General features: G+C 43.4%; 1 protein-coding gene across 4 annotated transcripts in view; it reads right to left on the minus strand.

Annotated features, from left to right (window-relative positions):
• The window catches only part of XYLT1 (xylosyltransferase 1), a 174,884-nt gene that overhangs the window by 39,244 nt on the left and 114,276 nt on the right, over window positions 1–21,364 (minus strand). For all 4 annotated transcript variants that reach the window (XM_026793830.2, XM_014267495.3, XM_014267493.3 and 1 more), the window contains one exon: window positions 2,127–2,207. In XM_026793830.2, coding sequence (XP_026649631.2) covers window positions 2,127–2,207 — 81 coding nt within the window. The remainder of the gene's footprint in view (window positions 1–2,126; window positions 2,208–21,364) is intronic.

The following is a 21,364-nucleotide window of genomic DNA, read 5'->3' on the forward strand; positions in this document are numbered from 1 at the left end:
GCCCAGGTGGGGCTCACCTGCCTGAGCTGGCAGGAGGCATTTCAGCCCAGAGGAGTTCCCCATTGTGACTGCAGGGATAAACCTGGCTGGTGTGAGCACAGCCTACACACCTGGGCACTCAGTGAAAGCCAGGAACTGTGTCAGATGGGAGAGAAGAGGGTTCACTGACCAGTTCAGTCAAGACTGAGTCACTCAAACACTAAACATGAAATATCAGAATAGAAATCTTCACTTTAGATATTTCTCTCTCAACAGGTGGATGTGGAGCTGGAAATTCACCCACAATACAAACAGGGGATAATTACTTTTTGATCAGCTTTTGGAAACAATGGAATGGATTTTTACCCAACACCAACACGGCTCAGAGGTGTTTGCAGCTGCTGGCTTGAGTGTGTCTGCAGCTGCCTGGGCTGTGCAGGAGGAGAGAAGCCACTCTACCTCCCTGACAGAAAATCTGGGCATGTGCCAAGGGGTGATGTGAAAGGATCCATTCATCCAGTGGTCAGCAGTGGGAGCACTAATGGGACTCAGGGATTAGGGAACCATGGCAGACAGGGATGGCAAATCTGCACTCATGTCCCAAATCATGCTCCCTGATGCACAGGGAATTTATGGTAGAAATCCAGAAAAAAATATATAACACAATGACATGTTGTAATAAGCTAAAAGGTATTTAGTTGTTTATACAAAGAGAACCATTGAACTACTAAATCAGTTTGCTATTCCTGTGATGGAAGGACAAGTGGCACATTTGCTCATTTCATTATTAAATTAATACCAGCTTAGTGTGTTTAATTGATTTAAATTGTTCTGATCCAGCTGAAGTTGGCATGTTTGAACCAGCCTGGTGTTGGTGTGTCATAACCCATTAGTTATTTTCCTTTGCCAGCTCAGGGAATTTGAGAAGACTCAGGAGCACCAGAGGAGCAAGGAGGCAAGAGACCAACTGCATTTTCCTGGCTCTTTCTCTCCTCTTTTCTACACTAACTCTGCTGTCCATCACTATTGCCAGCTAGAGCTGAGTCTGCCAATCACTCTGACACTCTGCATTTCCCCAACCAGGGACTCTCCTGTGAAAACTGTTGACTTGGCTTTAAATATGACTCCTCACAGGATTATTTTTTACTACCTGCTATAGAATTTGTGCATGCACAAGATGAATGCTCGTGAGGACTTAATTTAAACAGGAACATGACAGAATTGATAAATCTGGTGACAAGAGTAAGAATGGACAAGAAGAGAGAGAGACTTGTGAGTTATTCTGCCTCCCTGCAGTGCTGAACACATGACTCAGTGTGTCACATTCTCTGGGTACACTTGACATTTTACAGAATAAAGGGAAGACCTGGTGACCCAAGCAGAATAAAATAATATTTTTAGATGCAAAGCCACTGGGGCTCAGCATATGGAGTTGCTGGAAGTGCAGCAGGACTGCTGTTATGGTACAAAACCAGCAAAAAGGAGCAACAGCAAAACTATGAATAAAGAGGAAAACGGGACCACTGCAGTCAGATGGGAAACTTCTTTCATCTGCAGAGCTTGTTAAAGCCTTTGGAAGATGTTGTTTGGTCTCTGCTGCTCCCCCAAACCACAATGGAAAGTTCAAGTACTACTGATAAGTGGTGGGAAACACAACACATTCCTTCTCCAAGACCTGCGCAGGGTGGGTGAAGAAGGATTTTGATCCAAACTTTAATAGACTGTGACCAGCTCCAGCCACCACCCTCACTCTTAGTGGCACTGCAGGCTCCCAGCGCACCTGGGGCTGTGCCTGTGCCAGGCAGTGCTGCAGAGCTCAGATAACCCAGCCTTGCACACCTGGGGCCACCAGGTCAGTGCTGGGGTGCGGGCAATTGCCGCTTGCTCACAAAACATCAATCTGTGCTGAGTCCACAGGGGGATGCTCAGATGATCAGACTGCTCAGAGCCTCTCTCCCCACAAAAGCACCTCTGACTCTGGGAAGGAGTCCCTCTGTCCAAGAAACAACCATCAGAAAAGGGTTTCCTCCTCATTAACTTCTCTCCCCTGGATTAGGGATTTCTTCAATCAGGTGACACTGTAAACTGTCCCCATACAATAATTCTCAGTGCTCTGGTTAAATGAAGGTGAGAAAGGGCCAGCTCACCTTGCATTGTCCCTGCCATGGGATTTCAAGAAGTTCATGTCTCGGTATCTGGACAGGAATGCCACGAGCTGATCGTTTGTCCTGTGAGAGAAAGAACAAAAGGGGCACAAATTACACTGTGAAACCACTGCATCCAGAGCCATTAATAGATTCATTGTTCTCATTTGGGGACCATTCTCAGATTCTGAAGGAGGTGGTTCCAAAGAAAACTTCCATCCTGCTGCTAAACTTCAGTGACCCCCTCTGCTCAGGAAAGCATACTTGGAAGGAAGCACAGCTTTATTACACCTTTACAAATTTCTTATCAACCCTTAGCAGGTATTTTAAGCTCTCTAACAGAGTGTGCATGAAGTAATACTGCTCAACACTTCTTAAGTATGAAAATCCAGCTGCAAGATAACTGCACTGATAGTTCCATTTTACATGCTTCGCTAGATATTTCCTAGGGAGTTTGGTTCAGTATCTGTTGGCACTTTATTTGTTTTTATTGTGTAATAGAGAAGAGGCCAAGGTTGGAATGCATAACACAGAGAATTTTGATGTCAAAAAGGCAGTATAATTAACAGGAACAAAGGAATTTGGAAGGTTAATTCCAATTAGTATGACAGGCAATCTGACACCAGCATTTTCAAAATTTCAGCTGACATGTCCAAGAATGTATTTACACTTGACAGTTTTTGTGGTCTTCTCTTTCTTTAACAATGGAGCAAAAATATTCTCTATTTATCTAGGTCAGCATATTTAGGAAAATGGAATAAATCAGATTAAAAAGATCTTAATCTCCTGAATTGCATTTGAATCCACAACCTTATGGATACAACACCATTTAAGCAATGGTCTGTGATGAAGTTGGTAGCAGAAAGACTCAAGATAAAGGAGTTGTCAATATTACTGTATTTTGAAAACATTTCATTATTATAAGCCACAGAAAACCAAGTTAAACCTGAATGTGCTTAACTGAACAAAATGTGTTTAACTTCTGGGGTCAGGCTGCAACAACCTGGAAATGTTATCAGCCAAGTAAATAAACTATTTTCATAATCTCATTGATATTATCTAGACCAAATGAATTATCTGTCAATCAAGCATCCTGACAGACAGGGCCCTGAGACCCTTCTCCTTTACTCATGTGAGCTGCAGCACCTCCCAGGCCCAGACTCTGCATCTCAATGGGCAAACTCAGAAACTGCTTTCTGTATAGTAAGCTGTGCAGATTTTCACATTTGCTGCTCCAGTGACTCTCCATCTTACTGGGATGAATAGGCATTTAGTGAATTTACTTAGCAATGCTTCCACATGAAATGGTTTCAATGGCTGACATCTTCGGGTGACTTTCTAGGCAAAAGCTGGCATGCAAAGATGATCTTTAGAAATATAATCAAATTTGGAAGTGCTTGAGCTTTAATTTCCTTACAGGATAAAAATCAAATCAACCAAAGTAACAATCCACACCACTCAATAAAACACCATCCTTTCTAGATTGCTCACCAACCTGTATTTTGCTATTCAGCAGTACTCTACCAAGTGTATCATGACTTGGGGCTGCCACACAAACTTCTCATTGCTTCTCTCTCAGCTTTTAAGTAATTTTTATAAATGTTCAAATGATGCTTAGCTCTCAAAGTAATCAATAATTGACCTTTTCTCTCTTCTTCAAAACACTGGAGGTATCTTGGTCCTACTTTGAATATTTTTAATTTTTTGTTTTAATGAACTCATACAGAGTTTTACTCCTTATCAATTAATGTGCTTCATTTCATGTGTTGACAACATGGAACTAAAACATCATAGTTCCATTTGGTAACACTTTCTAGTTAATTGACATTTAGATTTATGCAGCCAACCAATTCTATGCTCAGCATGGCACCACACTGAATTTCTATTAAGCTTTCATTCAAAGTGCTCCTTCTGGCCCCAACATCATGAGGATGCTGCACATCACCTCTGACTTATTCCATCAGAAGACATTAAAGAGAAAATCAAAGGTATTGAACACACCATCGATGTTAATGCATTTGTTCAAACCCTCCTCACCTTTCAGAAACCTTTGCCTTGAGGGGCAGATTTCCTAAATGCCTCTGGCACCAGCTATTTCCAGTGCCTCTGGCACTCCTTTGGACAAGGATGGAGACGTGGGCCTGCTTTTTCTCTAAGTAAGGCAATCAAAAGCTGAGATTTTCAGCTGAAGACATCACTGGGAGAAACAGCAACTCCACACTGCCAAATTAAATTCTGCCGTAGCTCCACAAATTTCAGGGATAATTCACGGAGCATAAATTTGGCACAAAATCTTTCACTAACTATCACAGTAAAACAGAAGGTAACAAGTGCAACAGAGCCTTCCTAAGAAGGAAATAAAGTCATGTAGAGAGGGAGGGTAGTTCATGCTACTGATTATAAATACACTGATATTACATATCACATTCCTATCAGTTTCCCCAGTGTAACACAGCACGAATACAGAGTGAGGAAAAAGCCCTTCTGCAGTTGGTGCCTGAGGCTGGGCCTGACGGATGCATCCACACAGCTCACTTCTATTTCCTTTTGCAGTTAAACCCACTTGGAGGGCAAGGCACCAGGGAGAAGGATTACTCAGCTGGGTACCTGTATCACTGTCAGGGAGGAGGATGGTATGAGTGGAGAGAGGCTGAGAGAAAATGGGCATTTCAGGTGTGCAGGACACAGGGAGAAATGCAAAATGAATCCTGCAGTGAACTCCAGGAGTGGAGAAAGCTTGTGTGTGGGGGGGTGGGGGGGAGGGCTGCCACGAGAAGATGACAAGAGTGAAGGGAAACAAAGCACGTTTGAGTTCTAGTGCAGATTTGGTGCTCAGCAAGGGCAGGTCTGCCAGCTGGGATGGGGGGGCCTGTCTTCTCCAGAACCTTGGTGAGGTGCTACAGCTCCTCCCTGCAGCAGGGGTGACAGGGCACTGTGCCCACTCAGCAAAGCTCAGCCTGGCCTGCAGGGCTGGGCTCAGGGATGGCAGCACTCACATGGGCAGGCAGGGAGGCTGCAAAAGGGACTCAGCCCCTGGCACTGCTCAGCTGGGGAGTGACTGAGCCCCAGGCTGGGATCCTGCTTGGGGTTAGGCCAAGATGAGAGTTACAGGTCTAAGGGAGAGTAAAAGGTGAGTCCTCTATCCAGAAGGAAATTCAGATGATATTGCCACAGCAAAGCAAAGTCTGCTACCAGGGTTTCCTCATGATTAGCCCCTGGCCTGGGACTGAGGTGTCCCAGGGTGTGAGCAGGCAAACCAGGCACTCAGCAAGTACCTGCTGAGCAAGGCAATAATTTCAGAATATGGCCTATACACTGGGGACTGAAATGAACAGCTGGAGGAGAAGCAGTGACTTTGTGTTTGCATTGTCTGTGCAGAGCAGTCCCTGCACACAACCACAACCAGACCCTGTGGGCAAGAGGCAGTGCTGCTCTTGCTGGGTTTAAGCAAACCCTCCAACCCTAGTGACTAATCCAAGCAAAGAGCAGAGATGCCCTCAGTCTGCAGCTGTGAAAACAGATTAGGAAAGCCTTTGGAGAATACAAGAAAAGGAAATCAAGATATCATTACTTTTGGAGGATAGTGATGGCTAAGAGAAATGTTCTGATTCAGCAAGGTACTTTAACACATGGGCAACTTGAAGGATGTAGGGAATAGCAGCCACTTCAATATTATTATTAATGTGTCAAAATCTATGCAAGTTAATAACAATTTGGCTAAGTTAGATCAAAAGTTCAGAATCTTTTGGCAGCACACAGGTACGGAAACAAGATGGTTTGATTCTGTGTAGGAATTAGATGAAGGAAAGAGAACTGCTCTCAGTTTATTAATTATTCATCTTGATTAACTTAGGGCTATCTAATGACAAATCTGCGGGCTGCTTCACAGGAGGAGTTAGTACAGGGAGGGGATTAGCCCTGGCCATGGTGAGCAGTGGTGGCAGCAAACACAGCAGTAGCTCTGTCTGGTGAGGGGTGCTGGAGAGGCAGGCAGGGTTACAAAAGCAGGCAAAAAAGGAAATATAAAGACAAAAGTGTTTGGGAGAATAGGGCAAGGAGGCTAATGTGGTTTGAAGCAGCAATGAAGGGCCTCTGAAGCAGGGATGATGAAGGCAAACATACAGTCAGAAAGGGATAAGCCAAAACTGTTCCAAGTTCTCCCAGTGCCCAAAGCTTTGGTGTTTCCACCCATTCCTGCCTGACTCATGCCCACAGTTTCCTTTCCCAGGACTCTGTGACTGTGTGAAGGCACAGCCCCACAGAGCCCAGACCTACAGCAACCCCAGCAGCTCTTTGCCAAGAAAGAGCTGTTTCTACAGAAGGAAAAGACTGCAGAGAGAAAAAAGCTGTAATTATGGGGCAAACTCACCTATTCAGAGTTAAACATGATATCAATGGTTAATATGGCTAAACACAGCTAAACATGCAGATGTGCAGAGAAGAGCCTGAAAGTGGAAGAACTGAACACCTTAAATTCTGCTACCTTGTTTTCAATAAATTGTTACAATGATACTTTAACTCCCTGATTCCAGTAAGTTATTAATTTCATATTCATTAAGAATACTGTAGAGTGTTAGGGCATGCCATCACACCTGTGGCAGAAGAGTTCCTTCAGCAGAGTTGCTCACCTGGCTGTTCCTGGCCGGGCCATCCCTCTGTGCTCAGCCTGGCTGCCCAGGCCCTGCAGGGCACAGGGGAGCTGGGGAGGCAGGAGGGCAGCCCAGGAGACAGGGAAGGGGTTCTGCCACTTGCTGCACACACCTGCACAGCACACAGCGCACTCTGAAAGCTTCTGCTGGGGCACAGCAGCACTCAGAGCATCTCCTCACTCCAGACAGGGATCCTGACCTGCTCTGGTCCCTCCGCCAGGGATTTTGCACACGTGTGGGCACGGCATGTCACCTTACAAAAGGATGCAGCAGACAAATTATTCAACAGAAAATAGCAAAAACCTACAAACCCTCCTCCTGGAACACTTACAGCAGGATGATCAACCACACAAAAGCAGCATGAGAAGAATTTGGGAAAAGATTTGCATCGTTCACCTTTCAGACCCTGGATAGAGAGACAGACCCTCTTACAGGTGCTCCCAAGTCCTCCTGCCCCTCCAAAGGCAATTTAGCACAAGGGGAGCTCAGCAGAGCCTGACCCAGGCTGAAGTAAGAAAATAAACCCCAACAAGTCTGCCATCTACAAATGCAAAGAAAGGGGAAGGCTATACTTAGCCCTTGCTATCCATCACAGAACAAGGATTAGCATGGCAGGCCCTTCTCAGCAAAGCTGATTCCTGGAACAACAGCCATTCATAAAACAAACCATAAAAATGAGAACAGCAGATATGATTTCAGAGGCCAACTGCATGAGGAGGGCTCTGGGTGACAGTTAATACCTCTGCTTTTACAACAGTGTTGTCTTAAATGGTTTGTTTTGTCTTTCAAGTCAGGTTTAACAGAGGAATAAGATAATGGAAGAAAACTATTGCCTCAGCAGCTCAGCTGCTGGAGCACTTGGAGATCAGAGCTGGGCTGGGAATTCACACCTGAGTATTCCAGTGCCAGCCTCCTGCCTTTGAGTGCTGCGGGCACTGATCACTCATCACAAGGGATGAGCTCGTCTCCTCAGCCCTGCCAGTGCTGGGTGATGCTCAGGACATTCCATCAGCAACACACTCAGCTTGGCTGTGCTTTCAATTCCTGCTCCCCATTCAACCACTCTCTGTTTCCTATGGAAAAGAAAGGGACTTGCATAGTCAGAAAAGAGTGGAAGTCTTTTTTGGATGGCACACTGCTGTATAAACCTCTTCTAGTGAGAGTACATAAATGCCTGGCTACAAAGGAGATCTGCTGAGAGAAAATAGAATATACTGCACTGTCTGCTTCCTGAGCCACTCCACATACTATTTTCTATAAATTCAAGGCTTCAGATGATATTTATAAAATAAATAAATAAGCCCACTGCTGAGAAGCAGCAGCACATGCTTAAATGAAAATCCTAAAGAGACCATATAAGAGAATTCCACCAAGGATTAATGAACAAATGTGATTAAAACTATCTACAGCTCTGGACTGCTGCCAAAATGCTGCCAGCAGTGTTTGATATGTAAATGCTTAAAACATTTGCTGTGTGTGCTGCCGTTGATGCAAAGCCTCTATAGAGAGTTTCTCCATCTAATTAGAGATATTGGTTTAGCAAACTTTGGAGTCTATAAAACCCTCAATGTCTCATTATTCTTTTGAAATGGAATATTCATTTGTTTGGAATGTTTTCCAGCCATATCCCATGAAACCCTGAAAGGCCCTTGGCTAATGAAAAACTGCAGCCCAGTATCAGCTGATAAACCCTACAGCTTTTATGATAACAAAATTCTCACCACATGCACTCATTAAAACTTTGTAACATCGCTTTTGACTTTCTTTAAATATTCACTGGGAAAAAAGTAAATTACTCAATTTCCAATTATTTTATAGCACGATTTCAACACAAGCATTCAAAATCCCCAGGACCTTATCAAATACACCCTACAATGGTGCAATCACTGTGTCCCTGATCTGGTGAAGCCCTCAACAGTGAGTGCTGAACTGTAGCACATTTGGAGCTCTCCCAAAATGATGCAACTTTCCCACTGTATTGTCATAAATTACTTCATGGGTCAGGGCCCACATGTCCACGTGTCCAGAGCAGAATGTGCAAGGATTACAGCAAGGTCAAGAGCTGAGAGCTGTCCTTAAACTCATTTTTGATCTCTTAGGGGCACAAGTACATTTATTAAGGAGAATTTTCCAGGCAGGCCAATCCAGTCATAACTCAGATTGTCCATCTCAACTACAGATATGTCACCAACTCACCAATGTTTAACTCACTGGTGTTTATAAAACATTTTTACAAAATGCCCTCAGTCCCAGGAGTACCTTTGAATTGATCCTAGGAATTAATTTGTCTGTGACAATGACATTTTCTCAGCATCCCTGCTGCTGCAGTAAAAAGTAAATAAGAAAAACACTACTCTGTAATACCAATTCATATGCAGCTCTTTTTCTCTGATTTTAAAGCCACCACAAGTTGCAAGTTACTATATTTTAGAGTAAAGCTACAAAATACATTAAGGTAGTTTTCCTTTCATAAATCTAATTGTATGCAATTGCTAAATCTGGATTATTTGTATGCTTAACAACAACAAATGCACTGAAAAATACTTGAATAACAAAAGCTTCTGAAGTACCCTCCAAATGTGCAACTGTGTAAGACCTGGTAGATATGAAAATAATCACAGAAAATTGGCTACATGCAGGATGACTTATTCCCTACATAACCTGGTATTGATGCATGCAGATCAGAGGTATTTTGCTAAAAAGGAAGGAAATGTTTCACTTTGATTTGTTAAACAATTTTCTATTTATTTAAGTTTATGAATCATCAGCATATCACCGCCATTATTTATTTTTTCATCTTGCTAGCTCAGAATTTGTGTGCCTGAGAGATAGCCTTTGCTAGAAAGGCCTATAAATGCCTATTTCAAATAAATATTTTTAAGTAAAGGCAGTGATGTGTGTCTAACTTAGATAAGGGCTAGAAAACTTGTTAAAGGCATATACTGTAGTAAAGCAAAATTTCTCTCCCACCACACTCACAAGAGATGTCAGTTTACTTGAACTGCAGGAAAAAATGCTCATTTTTATCAGTGCTGGCAAAAACTGTTTATCAAGCCTTGCTGGCATTCCCATTATTCAAATCTGGAAATTAAAATAATGCAAATCAGCGCAGAAAAAATACAGCACCGTGGGGTTTAGACTCTTCAACTTACACTCCGCTCTAAAATGCTTAGCATTGATAGAATCACATGATTACTCAGCATTATGTCAGCTCCATAGACTCACAGAAATGTCTGATTTGAAAAAGACCTTTAAGATCATCAAATCCAGCTCTGCCAAGCCCATCACTAAAACAGATTCCCAGTGCCACTCTCACAAACTAAGGTGCCAGCCTTCCACTAATAGCTGCACTGACATCTCAGTCAGCAACTTTCCAAGGTAGCTGAGCTCAGGATAAATGGAAAGAATTGTGATTTTCATGGTAAAAAAGTACCAATTTGGTGGATGACACCAGCAAGTCCAAATGCGAATGTTTTTAACCTTTTTCTGTTAAGAGTGTAAGGACTGATTGAATGCAGAGTGAGGAGCTAATGAACACAAACTGTCTGCTGACAGTTTGGCACAGAAAGGCTGTTTGAATATCACACTGTCAAAGGTCTATCACATTTTTGATTTCCATCAATAAGGAAGCTGAGTGTTGACGTAAATGATCATTTTGATGGACAGAGCAGGAAGCAGCCATGCACTTGAAGAGGTTACCTACACACACTGCTATTTACATTGAGACACATGTCTAAAGAGGATTCATGCCCAGAATTGCTAAATTTGTTGAGGTTATTTACTTACTTTTAATCCTTTAAGGAAAAAAAAAAAAAAATCTCCCTTTTCAGCATTTTTCTATTTTAAAACTTTTGTGACAATAAGGGCTTTCTCTCACTAGAAAAGAACCTGTGGAGTGACAGAAGCATTGGAAAATGCACTTTCTGCCCTAAGTGCATATTTGAAGAAAGCAGTACACAAATTACTCATATTTTGTTCCTTAAAATATTTTTAGTACCTTCAATAGTGAGACAAGTTCCCTCTTGTAGATCCTTTAATCAATGAAAAAAAATGCTCTTTTTCTATCCTCTTTTCTACTGATAAACACTATGCTAAGGACTTTATTCTGTTTTCATATCTGTAATTCTCCACAATCAGTGCAGTGCACTCAGTTTATGCTTGTGTAAGCCAGAGCATAAACCCAGCTCTGTGTTCCTAGGATAGGCAGTGGGAAATCATAACAAAGGCTTTGTGGTGTTTCCCAGTTTAGAGGCTGTGAAAAGGTGTTGTTCCATGTAAATAGATGAACATCAGCACAGTTTTCCTCTCACTCTGAGAGGTGCTCTGTCTTTCCCTGTCTGTCTCATGGTAGGCAATTCTCCATAGGAAAACTCCCCAAGCAACCATTTCTGCCCATAAGGCCCCAATATTGTGTCAGAGTGGCAGCAAATGTAACTGCTGCCAATTACTACAGGACTTCTAAAGCTGCTGAAAAATATTTACCAAGATAATTTGCTTTTCACAAAGTTGCCTCTGCCTGTTATTATAATAACAAACCATTCAATTTCCAGTCACTGCCTCAGTGCAGGGATCAGGACAGAGAATTCCCACATTTAACTGCCAGGAACTCTTGGGCTATGGATCCCAGAATATCACTTGTGAGGATGCTGCACTGCAAAGAGTTAAGACAGACAAGATTATTCTATCTCAAAAAAAATCTGAGTTCACTTAATATCTGCTGGAAAGCATCTGAAAAAAGAGAGCACTGAAATACTTGACTAACCAGCTGCTAATACCCAAGGATATTTAATTATTAAAAGTAAACATGATATAATTTTAGCTTTATAAAAGCACTGGGATTTTATTTAGTACAGAATGATGCTCACTGCTTTGTATTTTTCCAGTGTTTCTCTGCTGCTGCATATTCATGTAGAACCTCATCTGCCTACACGATACATCTCATTTTGATGAAAACAATAATCACTGATTAAATAAGCAAGTGGAGTGAGCTTCAGAAATGATCAAGTTCATTACTCAAATTAGTGAGACTTTGTATAAAAAGAAAAAAATCTAGATATTGGGCTGAATAGGAGCTTTTTGTTTGTTTATGCCGTGTATATTTTACATCGCATGGTTTACATTCAGCAGTTTTTTTCACCATCTCTAAAATGAAATTATCAGGAGTTTTGTGCAAAAAGAGAAATTAAAATTAAATATGATTTAAAGCAACCATTCACTTCATCCAATTCACACATTCCCATGTGCATCTGAAATTTTATTTGTACAAGTCAAAACGAAAAACGATTTGCTAATTGTTGAAAAATGGTTTGATGCTTGTTGAGCAATTACAATTAAAAATGCTCAGTTTCTTCCAAGAAAGTGGGAAGAAAGAAACCTCCTTCACCCTGCTCCTGATGGCAGAGCTCTGCCTGGTGGGGTCTGTCAGTCTGGGGGTGCAGCCCTGCTGTCCTGCCACAGCAGAGACCCTGCAGCACCCCCAGTTCCATGGCAGGGATGGATCTAGTCAGCACATCCAACTTGGATTAAAATCCACCATGTGAGCTGTGTGTGCCTCCATCACCTGCAACACTCCTGCAGCTTAAGACTCATGAGATATCTTTGCTTTTCTGGATGTTAGGGGGCCACTTACCCAGCTTTAATGTCAAATGTTGGTAATTTCTCAGTTTTTGAAACACAATTTGCTCCCTTCTGACTGTGATGATTCACCCCGACACCCCACTGTCCCCCCTCTGTCACACCAGAGCCGTTCCCACCCTGCCCAGGAGACTCCCAGAGCCAGCAGGAGCCCACAGCCACCAGGGACAGCTCAGGCAGAAACACCTTCCCTGCTCTGTCCCTGCTGCAGCTCATGCAGGATTCTGGAAACATCTTCCCTTTACTCTCCCTGCTGCAGCTCATGCAGGATTCTGGAAATGCCTTCCCTGCTCTCTCCCTGATGAAGCCACCCTGCCCCAGCCCCTCTTTGCAGCCACCTCTGGCTCCAGCAGGGAAGGCAGGACAGCTTGCTCCCAAATGGTCCAGCCCAGCATCCTTCCCAAAGCTCACAGATGTCACCCTGATTTTTTGAAAGTTTTTCTAAGCCTTCTGATGTTTATATTCTTATAACAAACTTTCTCTCACACACTTTATGTAAATAACTTATTGTTTTGCATTCTTTTATAGAAGAAGAGAAATTTGATAGAGTATTAGTTTGTCCAGTGTCATTGGAGAATAACACTGTCATCCTCCAATCCACTGTCACTTTTAGAAATCTATAAATATTAGAGTCAGAAATTCAAAGTGCTCTTTTTACCTTGGAAGAGCTGCGTGTCTGTGTCATGTTATTTCATGTGACACACAGACACACTCCCTGCTGCCACACCCGGGGCTCCATGTCAATAAAGAACCAGAAACTGCTCATGCTAAGCTTGGGAGCAGCAGGGAGCTGAGACCACCCTCCTCTCGCTGGGAAAGGAAGCAGAAGAGCCCCTTCTAAAAGGGCTCAGGGTATAAAACTCAGCACTTCTGGGTGGTTTAATTTGCAGCGTGATCCTGGACAAAAGCTGGCCAGCTTTGTGTGACACTGCCATGAGAGCAGGTGGCTCTTCTGATGCAGTGGAGAAGAAAGACCTGGGTAAAGAAACATTTCCCGCCATCTCACACTTTCTAAAAGACCAGAGGGAATACATACTCATCCAGAGAGCAGCTTCAGTCTCCTGACTGGAGTTATCCCAAGCAGGGAGTGGGGGGACCCCACCAGCACAAGGTCCCTGTGCTGCTCTCTGTGCCAGGGATGCAGCCCAGGGCTCCTCAGCTGCCCAGTGAGACCCCACTGCTGAGGCACTTCCACAAACTCCTTCAAAAGTAAAGAGAATTATTACAAACAGCCCCTTCCTGCAGCTCCTCCTGGGGCTGCCACTCCCTTTGATCCTGAGCTGCTGAACCAACCTGTCCGAGTGCATCAGTTCAGAGGGCCAGAAGGCAAAACAGGGAAAACGGGGTCAGGCTAATGGGATTTAACATTAATTCTGCACCAAGCCTGAAAAGATGGAAGAACAGGGCCTGGGGGGTGAAAGGGATAATGAACTGAGAGTTGATGGAAAGAAACTTAATTGGTTTTAACAACAAAAAGTCACATTTTGTTACCTTTATTTGGGTTGAGCAATGATCTTATTTTGATAATTTGTGCCACCTGATGACTTGCCCTACTCTTGGCTGGGACTGTTTTGGAGAAAGTCAGTGAGGAATGCAGAGCTGGGATATGAGGCACAAACCTGTGGCAGAGAGGATGCTTGCAATGGGAATGTACAGATCCACTCCCTGATATAACTGGGCTGCTGAGAAAACAGCTGGCAGGCTGGGAGGCTGATGTCCCTGCTCACTGCTGTGCTCAGTGAGCTGCAACCAACACAGCCTTATTCCATCAGAAGAGAACCAGGGCTTCAACTCAAGAGAAAGCTCCAGAAAAGGCATGTGAACTCCAGTGATGCCGTCTGTCACCATGATCTCCTGGCACTGCCAAGGGGACAGGCTGTGACACGGAGCCATTTTCTGGCTGCTCTCCCCTCCTGGGCTGCAGTGGTTCACAAATTATTCTCCAGGCACTTTGTGATGATTCCCAGCCCTGGTACCTCCTGACACACCACATGTACCAGCTTCCTACAGAGAGAAAGATCAGGGTGTTTTAGCCTTCAGCTCCAGCTCTACAGCTGCCACCTGTAACACAACTTGGGCCCCTGGGAACAGCTCCAGAGCCTTCACAACCCCAGCTGTACAGAGGTTTAGCAATGACCCTCACAGGGCAAGCAGAGCCACAGTCCCTGCAGGCCCTTGCCATGGAAATCATCTGAAGCTACCTTGCACCTGACTGGCACAGTGCATTCCATCACATGAATACAATGAGCTGAGCCACTGCCAAAATATCTGAGGCTCCGTCAATTGAAGCCATAAGGTGACACAAATAACCAATTTGCATTTATAGACCTTTTAGTCTTCAGCTGTCCCAAGAATGCATTGTTGCAAGATTACCGGCTAGAAGTGACTTTGGGGCAGCAAACTTTTAAACCAAGATCAACTCTGCATTTGGAAAAGACTTGGCCCCACACCAGTTCCTAATGTGGCAAACGGTGCAATTATCCTGATGAAAGCTCAGGGATGCTTGTGCCTACAGCTGGTTCATCAAGTAATGCTGAATGATGGATATAATTAAACTGCGTGCAGCAGAGTGGAATGTGCTACAATGAACCATTTAGGGCCTCATCCCCTCCCATCAGCCTGGAGCTACAGATGGGCCATCACAAACAGTCAGGGGCACTCAGCGCTGCTATTTGTACAGGCAGGTTCAGAGGTGTCACACAAATGCTCTGTGCAGGTTGGGCAGAATAGAAATATTCCACTGTAGTAAGGTGCAATTGTAAAAGCCAGCTGGGCCCTAATTCTAACTCAGATTGCACAGCAAAATATTGGTCTGGGATTTCTGATTTCTGCACTGCCAGATCAAAGCTCCCACAACATCTCAAGATACAAAGTTTTGACCAGTTAGCACTAGTCAGGATTGAAAGAAAAATAAAAAGAGATGCATTCTGCAGCACATCCCTGAACATGAAGAACACCACACACAGAGATGCCCAACTCTCCTGAGAGCCACCCAAGCACTGTACAGGCTCACAGATCCTGCATTTGGTCTACAGAGCTGCAAGAGATGAAAAATCTTCAACATCAAATACCATTCAACTCTTAGACTTTTAGCCCTATTTTCAAGGGAAAGAATTTATTCATCTCTCCCTCTCCTTCCTATTTCTATATCACCACTAAAAGACTGAATCAGAACAACATTTTGGCTCACCCTTTAATGGCCTTTTCGTTCACAACTATTTAAGAGTGACTTGGGAAAGGTATAACAGCACATGTTGTGTTATGTTCACTTTGAGCTGCCACCAGATATTATTTTGCAGCTGTTTTATTGTAAGTGGCATCCTGAAATCTAAACAAAAGAGTGTCTTAATGGCAATTTCAGCAGATTTTTAATTTCCTGAGAGAATTCAGCAGGACCACGAAGGGAGAGCACATTTAAAATGCAATGCCTTTATAGGAACATTTCCCCCTTTCAAGCACTTTTAGCTTTTGGAATTTTTATGATGATTTCACTGAACTTTCTAAAAAAACCCAACAAAAGTGAGTTGAAGAGACATTAAAATTTCTGCTCACAAACCCTAGGTAAACACCACAAGGACCTGTTCCTCTGCAGCTTCTGTTACACATCTCAGACTTAATCCAAAGCAAAAGTCACTTGGAGCAAAGTTGTGGGAGAGCACACAAGGGTATAACAGCACATGTTGTGTTATCACACACCTGGGATTTCCCTGATGATCAACATCCCACTGCAGCTCAAACTCCACTGGAGCTTCTCACCCAGGAATGTAGTGAGCAACTAAATGCCATGGGAAGGGCTTGCCAGGATGGGGCAGCTAGTGGGGCGTTTTCCTAACCATGGTTTTAAAGTACAAAAACCATTCTGCACAAAGGACTCTTTTCTTGGCTTGGTCACCCCACACTATTTGTCCACAAAGACAAGTTGTAAGTGAAAAACAGGTTTTGTAAACATCCCTGGAGCTGTGAAGGAGAAATACAGAGCTGGCCAGATCCCTCATGCTGCTCATTGCCTTCCTCTGCCCCAACACATTGGTCACCCTCACAGAAATACTATTCCAGGCATTACTGGAGCACCCTGATGACAAAAGATGGAACTTTAGTGCACAAATCACACCATTGTGCTGTTACTGTTTATATATCAGACTGAATGCAAATGAATCCAGGGCAGACTCACATTTAACTCTTTAGGAGACAGACTTTTTTCTCAGTCATAAATAAGTAAAAAATAAATTACATCCAGAGAGCAAATGGCAATCAGATGAAAACCCTTTGGCTCTTTGCTTGAGGACCTCCCTGTGAGCAGCCCCAGAGCCAGGCCAGAGGAGAAGGGGCCGCCAGCCAGGCAGCCCACAGGGCTCAGAGGGGCAGTGCCACCCCACTGCAGCTCTGGCACCTGGGGCTCTCCTCTGCCAGGCAGATCCCCAGGGGCCAGACACCAGCTCAGATGGGGAGAGAAGGGGCTCCATGCTCACACTGTAATCAGCAGTGCCAATACTGCCAAGTACAAGAGCACTTGCAGTAAAAATCCTGTTCTAAAACTGTCCCTTACTGACACATCTCTAATATGCAGGCACAGTAAAGATGCCTGGACAGCCCATTCCAGTTTGGGGTGCATTTATTCCTGTGGCCAGTCTCAGGCTATGGAACACGTCTCAAAATACCCAGAGGAGTTACTATGAGCTGCAGATGTCACTTCCCCAAAGCAAAAGCTGCTTTATGTCCTTAAATCCAGGAGGGGAGGGCAGAAAGAGCAGCCCCAGCTGCTGTGGCTGCACAGAGGAAGGGCTGGGCCTCTCATCACTAACATTTGCCAGCTTGAAGAAATCATTATGTTAACATCAGAGATAAATAAAAATGTTAAGCCACAATAATTTCCACATTTTACCCCACCCATTTGTGACCATGCACAAAACCACTGCTCTCCCAACCATTGATAACTTAACAGTAAAACAGAGAGGTGGAACAACAAATCAAAAAGATAACTTTCGAAATATATATAAATCTCAAGCAAATGTACTGGCAAAGTGAGGAAAGAAGACAAGAAAAGGTTATTTGAGGGATTAAAGAAAGAAGCAAATCTGAAATTCTCAGAGAATGCAGATTCAAGAAAAACACTGATAAAGTTCCTTTTGGACAGGAAAAAAAGATTTCCTGTGAAGCGTTAAGAGTGGATTGACATCTGGCTTGCCAGATAACAATATTCTGAGCAAACAAAGCCACATACAATGTTGGTGACAATCCTGAGATAAAAACCTCAGGCTCTGGCATCTTAACAGACGTTGTAGTGCAAAAGCCACCTGAGCTGCACTCCCCTCTGGATGCAGGGAGAGGATTGAGCACTGCTTCAGCCCAGGATAACATTCCAAAGGGCACTTCAGAGAACACTGCACTATTTGCCCAGTGTCTGGTACGTTATTCTAGTGGCAAGGCTTGCTTTTCAGATCAGCACTGCAACACTTCATATGGGGTGTAAGGTCAGACTCAACCCTGGAAAGTCAGTATTCTTTATCCAGGCTTTCATGTCCAGCACCAATTTATGTAGTGCCAGGAAGGAGATATCTCTAGAGGACTGCTCTGAAGTCTGAATCTCAGTGAGACATGGCATTGTTAAATTAAGTCCAGTCAAATGGATGAGAAGTGAGACAGAGAGAGTGGAACTGCCTCTTGAGCCAATGGCTTTGCCTTGTTTGCCATTGCACAGCTCCCATCAGCCCTGCTGGCTTTGGGATTTCAGAGCTCACAGCCATCAAGAGGGCACAGCTGGGTCTCAGACACTTCTCCCAGAGCCAGAGTGCTGTATGGGAAAGCCAAGTGCTTTGTTTCAGCTCTGAGAGGAGATTTTCCTGTATTTCCAATATTGCATTTCAAGCCTGCACATTGCAAAAGCTGAGATGTCGTGTGAGAGCAGTTGGGGAGCTCCAGTCTGGTGTACCCACTCCAGGCAGTGTATTCTCTTTTCTTCTCCCTGTCACCTGCTCCAAAGGTTGTGTCATTTGGTCACAGGTGAAATGGGCCAGGTCATGGAGAATTTGACAGAACAGAAATCATCCCTGATGTAGTTTTTATAGAATGGTGGTCACCCATGCTTTGCAGGGGATGAAACTGAGCCAGTGGCAGAAACAAGGACATGATCTCCCAGGTAGTTCTAGCACCTGAAAAATTACCTGAAAAAGTGGTAAAGCATTTTTCCCAAAGGTTGAACTTCTTCCTAAAATCTGTTGGTTGTAATTATTTTCACCTACCACAAGAAGAAAACCTGAACATCTCTTCCCTGCACTCCCATCTTTTCACTCTTGGCAAATTTCTCTGGCCCAGGGACCTCATTTAGAAGGCATCACTTTGGTTTTTTATCAACCAATGTCACCTTGACCAACAGAGGGCAATACAATGAAGCAAGTGCAGGTCAGTCAACAGTTATTTTCTAGCCCAGTTTTTTAAATTTCTGTGTTATTCTGGTTGGCAAAGATAATCTCCATATTGGCACCTGCTTAAAGGAGCAGGGCCAGTCAGACCATCCCATTCACTCCCTGCAGTGTGCAGTACCTCAGCTGCTATTTTCATGATGATACACCTTCCATTCAAGCACCAGATCCAAACTGCTGCTGAATGTGTCTCATTTAACTGAGGCTTCTCAATACAGGCCTTTATGGGAAGTACACGACTTCATCCTAAAATAATGCCAAGCAGCAAAACACAAGTAGTTTCACTGGGTTTCATTTAAATTCTTTTGTTACACCTGATTGCCCAGGATGGAAATTGTAGTTGTATCTGCATTCCTGGCTCCATCTATAAGACACTTTATTTTCTTACTATTCTGAAGCACTCCCCAAGCTTCTGCTAATAATTTTGCTTGACCTTTATTAAAGACCAAGCATTAGCTGGCAATTAGATTTGGTGATCCCTTTGGTGATTGAGACTCAGTGATTTACTGTAAATTACAAATAGTTCAAATGTTTCATTATGTTTATTCTTTATACAAGCTCTGTGGCCAGGTAAGCACTGACACGATATTCACTGTTAAATGATCTCATTAAACTCCTTAATTTAAGTGGTGCGACACTTCACCTGCCACATTATCCAAGGACTCCTGCAATGCACATTAAACATTCAGCATGAATAGATGCTCTACCATAGTTCACCTTGTTGGGAGTGAAATTTCAGTCCCTAAACATAAGGTTGACTACTTTATGCTGTTTGTCAGAGACAATAAATAATGCAAATAGATAGCCATGTAAAGTAAGAGGCTGAAGACATCAATAGCTTTCCCATAAGGTTTTGAAAGAGGCTCCCAAAAGAAAAGACTTTAAATTATGAAAAAATACCACTAAAATTTAAAAAAAAAGTTGAGGAAAAGGAAGGAAGGTGCTGATTTCTTCCATTTCTTTGTGAATGCAGTGACAGTGAGAGATGATTTCTTGAGAACCCTCCAAATCTGTTCCTTTTTTATTCACAAGCCCAGAGCAAAAGGAGGGACAGTCACACAACCTCCCATCTCTGACTTACTTGTGGAGGTTGCCTTTAACCATTTCACCCCTCCTTTTCCTGCTGAGAATGTTTAACAGAGCTGAATGAAGTCAAGGGTGGATAATGCACCACATCTTTTCACTTAGCCCAATAAATAACATATTGCCTCTTGATTAAAGGGAAACACTTTTGTTGGAGGCATCTTTGTGTTTGCCAGTGGTTTGTACTCAGTAAGAAGCACATGGGTTAGAAACTCCTCTGTGCTACTGCTGGACCTACAGACTCCACAAACAAAACATTCAGGCATGAAGAGGAATAATAAGGGTATCTGGATTTTCCTGGCATGCATATGTTTTATTTTGCATATTTTTAATTGTTTCCTTCACAAAATGAATAGTTCTAATATTTTTCTCCCATGCCTTTATATTTTATGATGCTTAACATCTGCTTCTGGACATCTCTTCTGAAGGATGAAAGGCTCCTGGCAATTCCACTGTAGTCTGTGAACAGACCAGACTGCTCCCTGGACAGATTTAGGCTTCATCATATTGTATTAACCCCACATATTGAGTATGACTTTTTGACTTAGAAGGCTGGATTAGCTTTTATTATCAGAAGAGAAGTAGTAAAGGTTTCAGTATTACAGATGGAATGGCAGATGGGAAGCAAAAGCTTAATATGAAGCAGCTCTGGATAAAAACTATTAATCTACAAAATTCATATGTTCTTATGCAGGGAAGCCTAGCAAAATCCACTGCAGTATGACTAACCAGAGAGAAGTGTAAAGTGCCCCTAGCCCATTATCTGACAAATCATGGCATGGGGTCTGAAGGAAAAAAAGAATCCCCCAAACACCCTTTTTACTATTTCCTGAAAAAACAATCAGCTCTCTCTGGGTTATGCAGGGAGGTAATGCCTTCCTAAAGATTATAAATAATAATAATTTATAGCACCTCCACCATGAAAATTAAATGGACTCATATATATCTTTGATGAGACAAGATCTTCCATGGTTTATAGCTGTAACATCCCATATTAAAAGAAGTACTTAACGTTACTTGTAAGTCACTGTCAGTGAAGTTGCAGCACTAAAAAGGTTTATTATTTTTTGTTATTATTTTGAAGTGCATCATGGGATGAAGAGGAAGCACGTTCCCTGCAGTTCTGGTAACAGAGCTTTGGCAGGGAGGGAGCACTTCAGGGCCTGCCTGGGTGCTGAGAGCCCCCGAGAGCCCCCGAGAGCCCCTGAGAGCCCCCAAGAAGCCACCACAGAGCTCTGAGAGCGGCTGCAAGGGACAAGCACGACCTTCCAGAGCTCCCCCTCTGATGAAACAAGTGCCTGGGATTTCTCCAGCAGAGGTGGAATGACTGCAAGACAGCATGGCACTATCACACACTCCATGAACGCTGAACCAGCTGCAGTCTGCCCCACAAGGCCAGTGGTTGCTGATGGCCATGTCTGGAAGGCACTGACTCCATCTGGCCCTGGGGTTTGAT

This window comes from Zonotrichia albicollis, chromosome 16, assembly GCF_047830755.1.
Source record: "Zonotrichia albicollis isolate bZonAlb1 chromosome 16, bZonAlb1.hap1, whole genome shotgun sequence".
Lineage (NCBI taxonomy): Eukaryota > Metazoa > Chordata > Aves > Passeriformes > Passerellidae > Zonotrichia > Zonotrichia albicollis.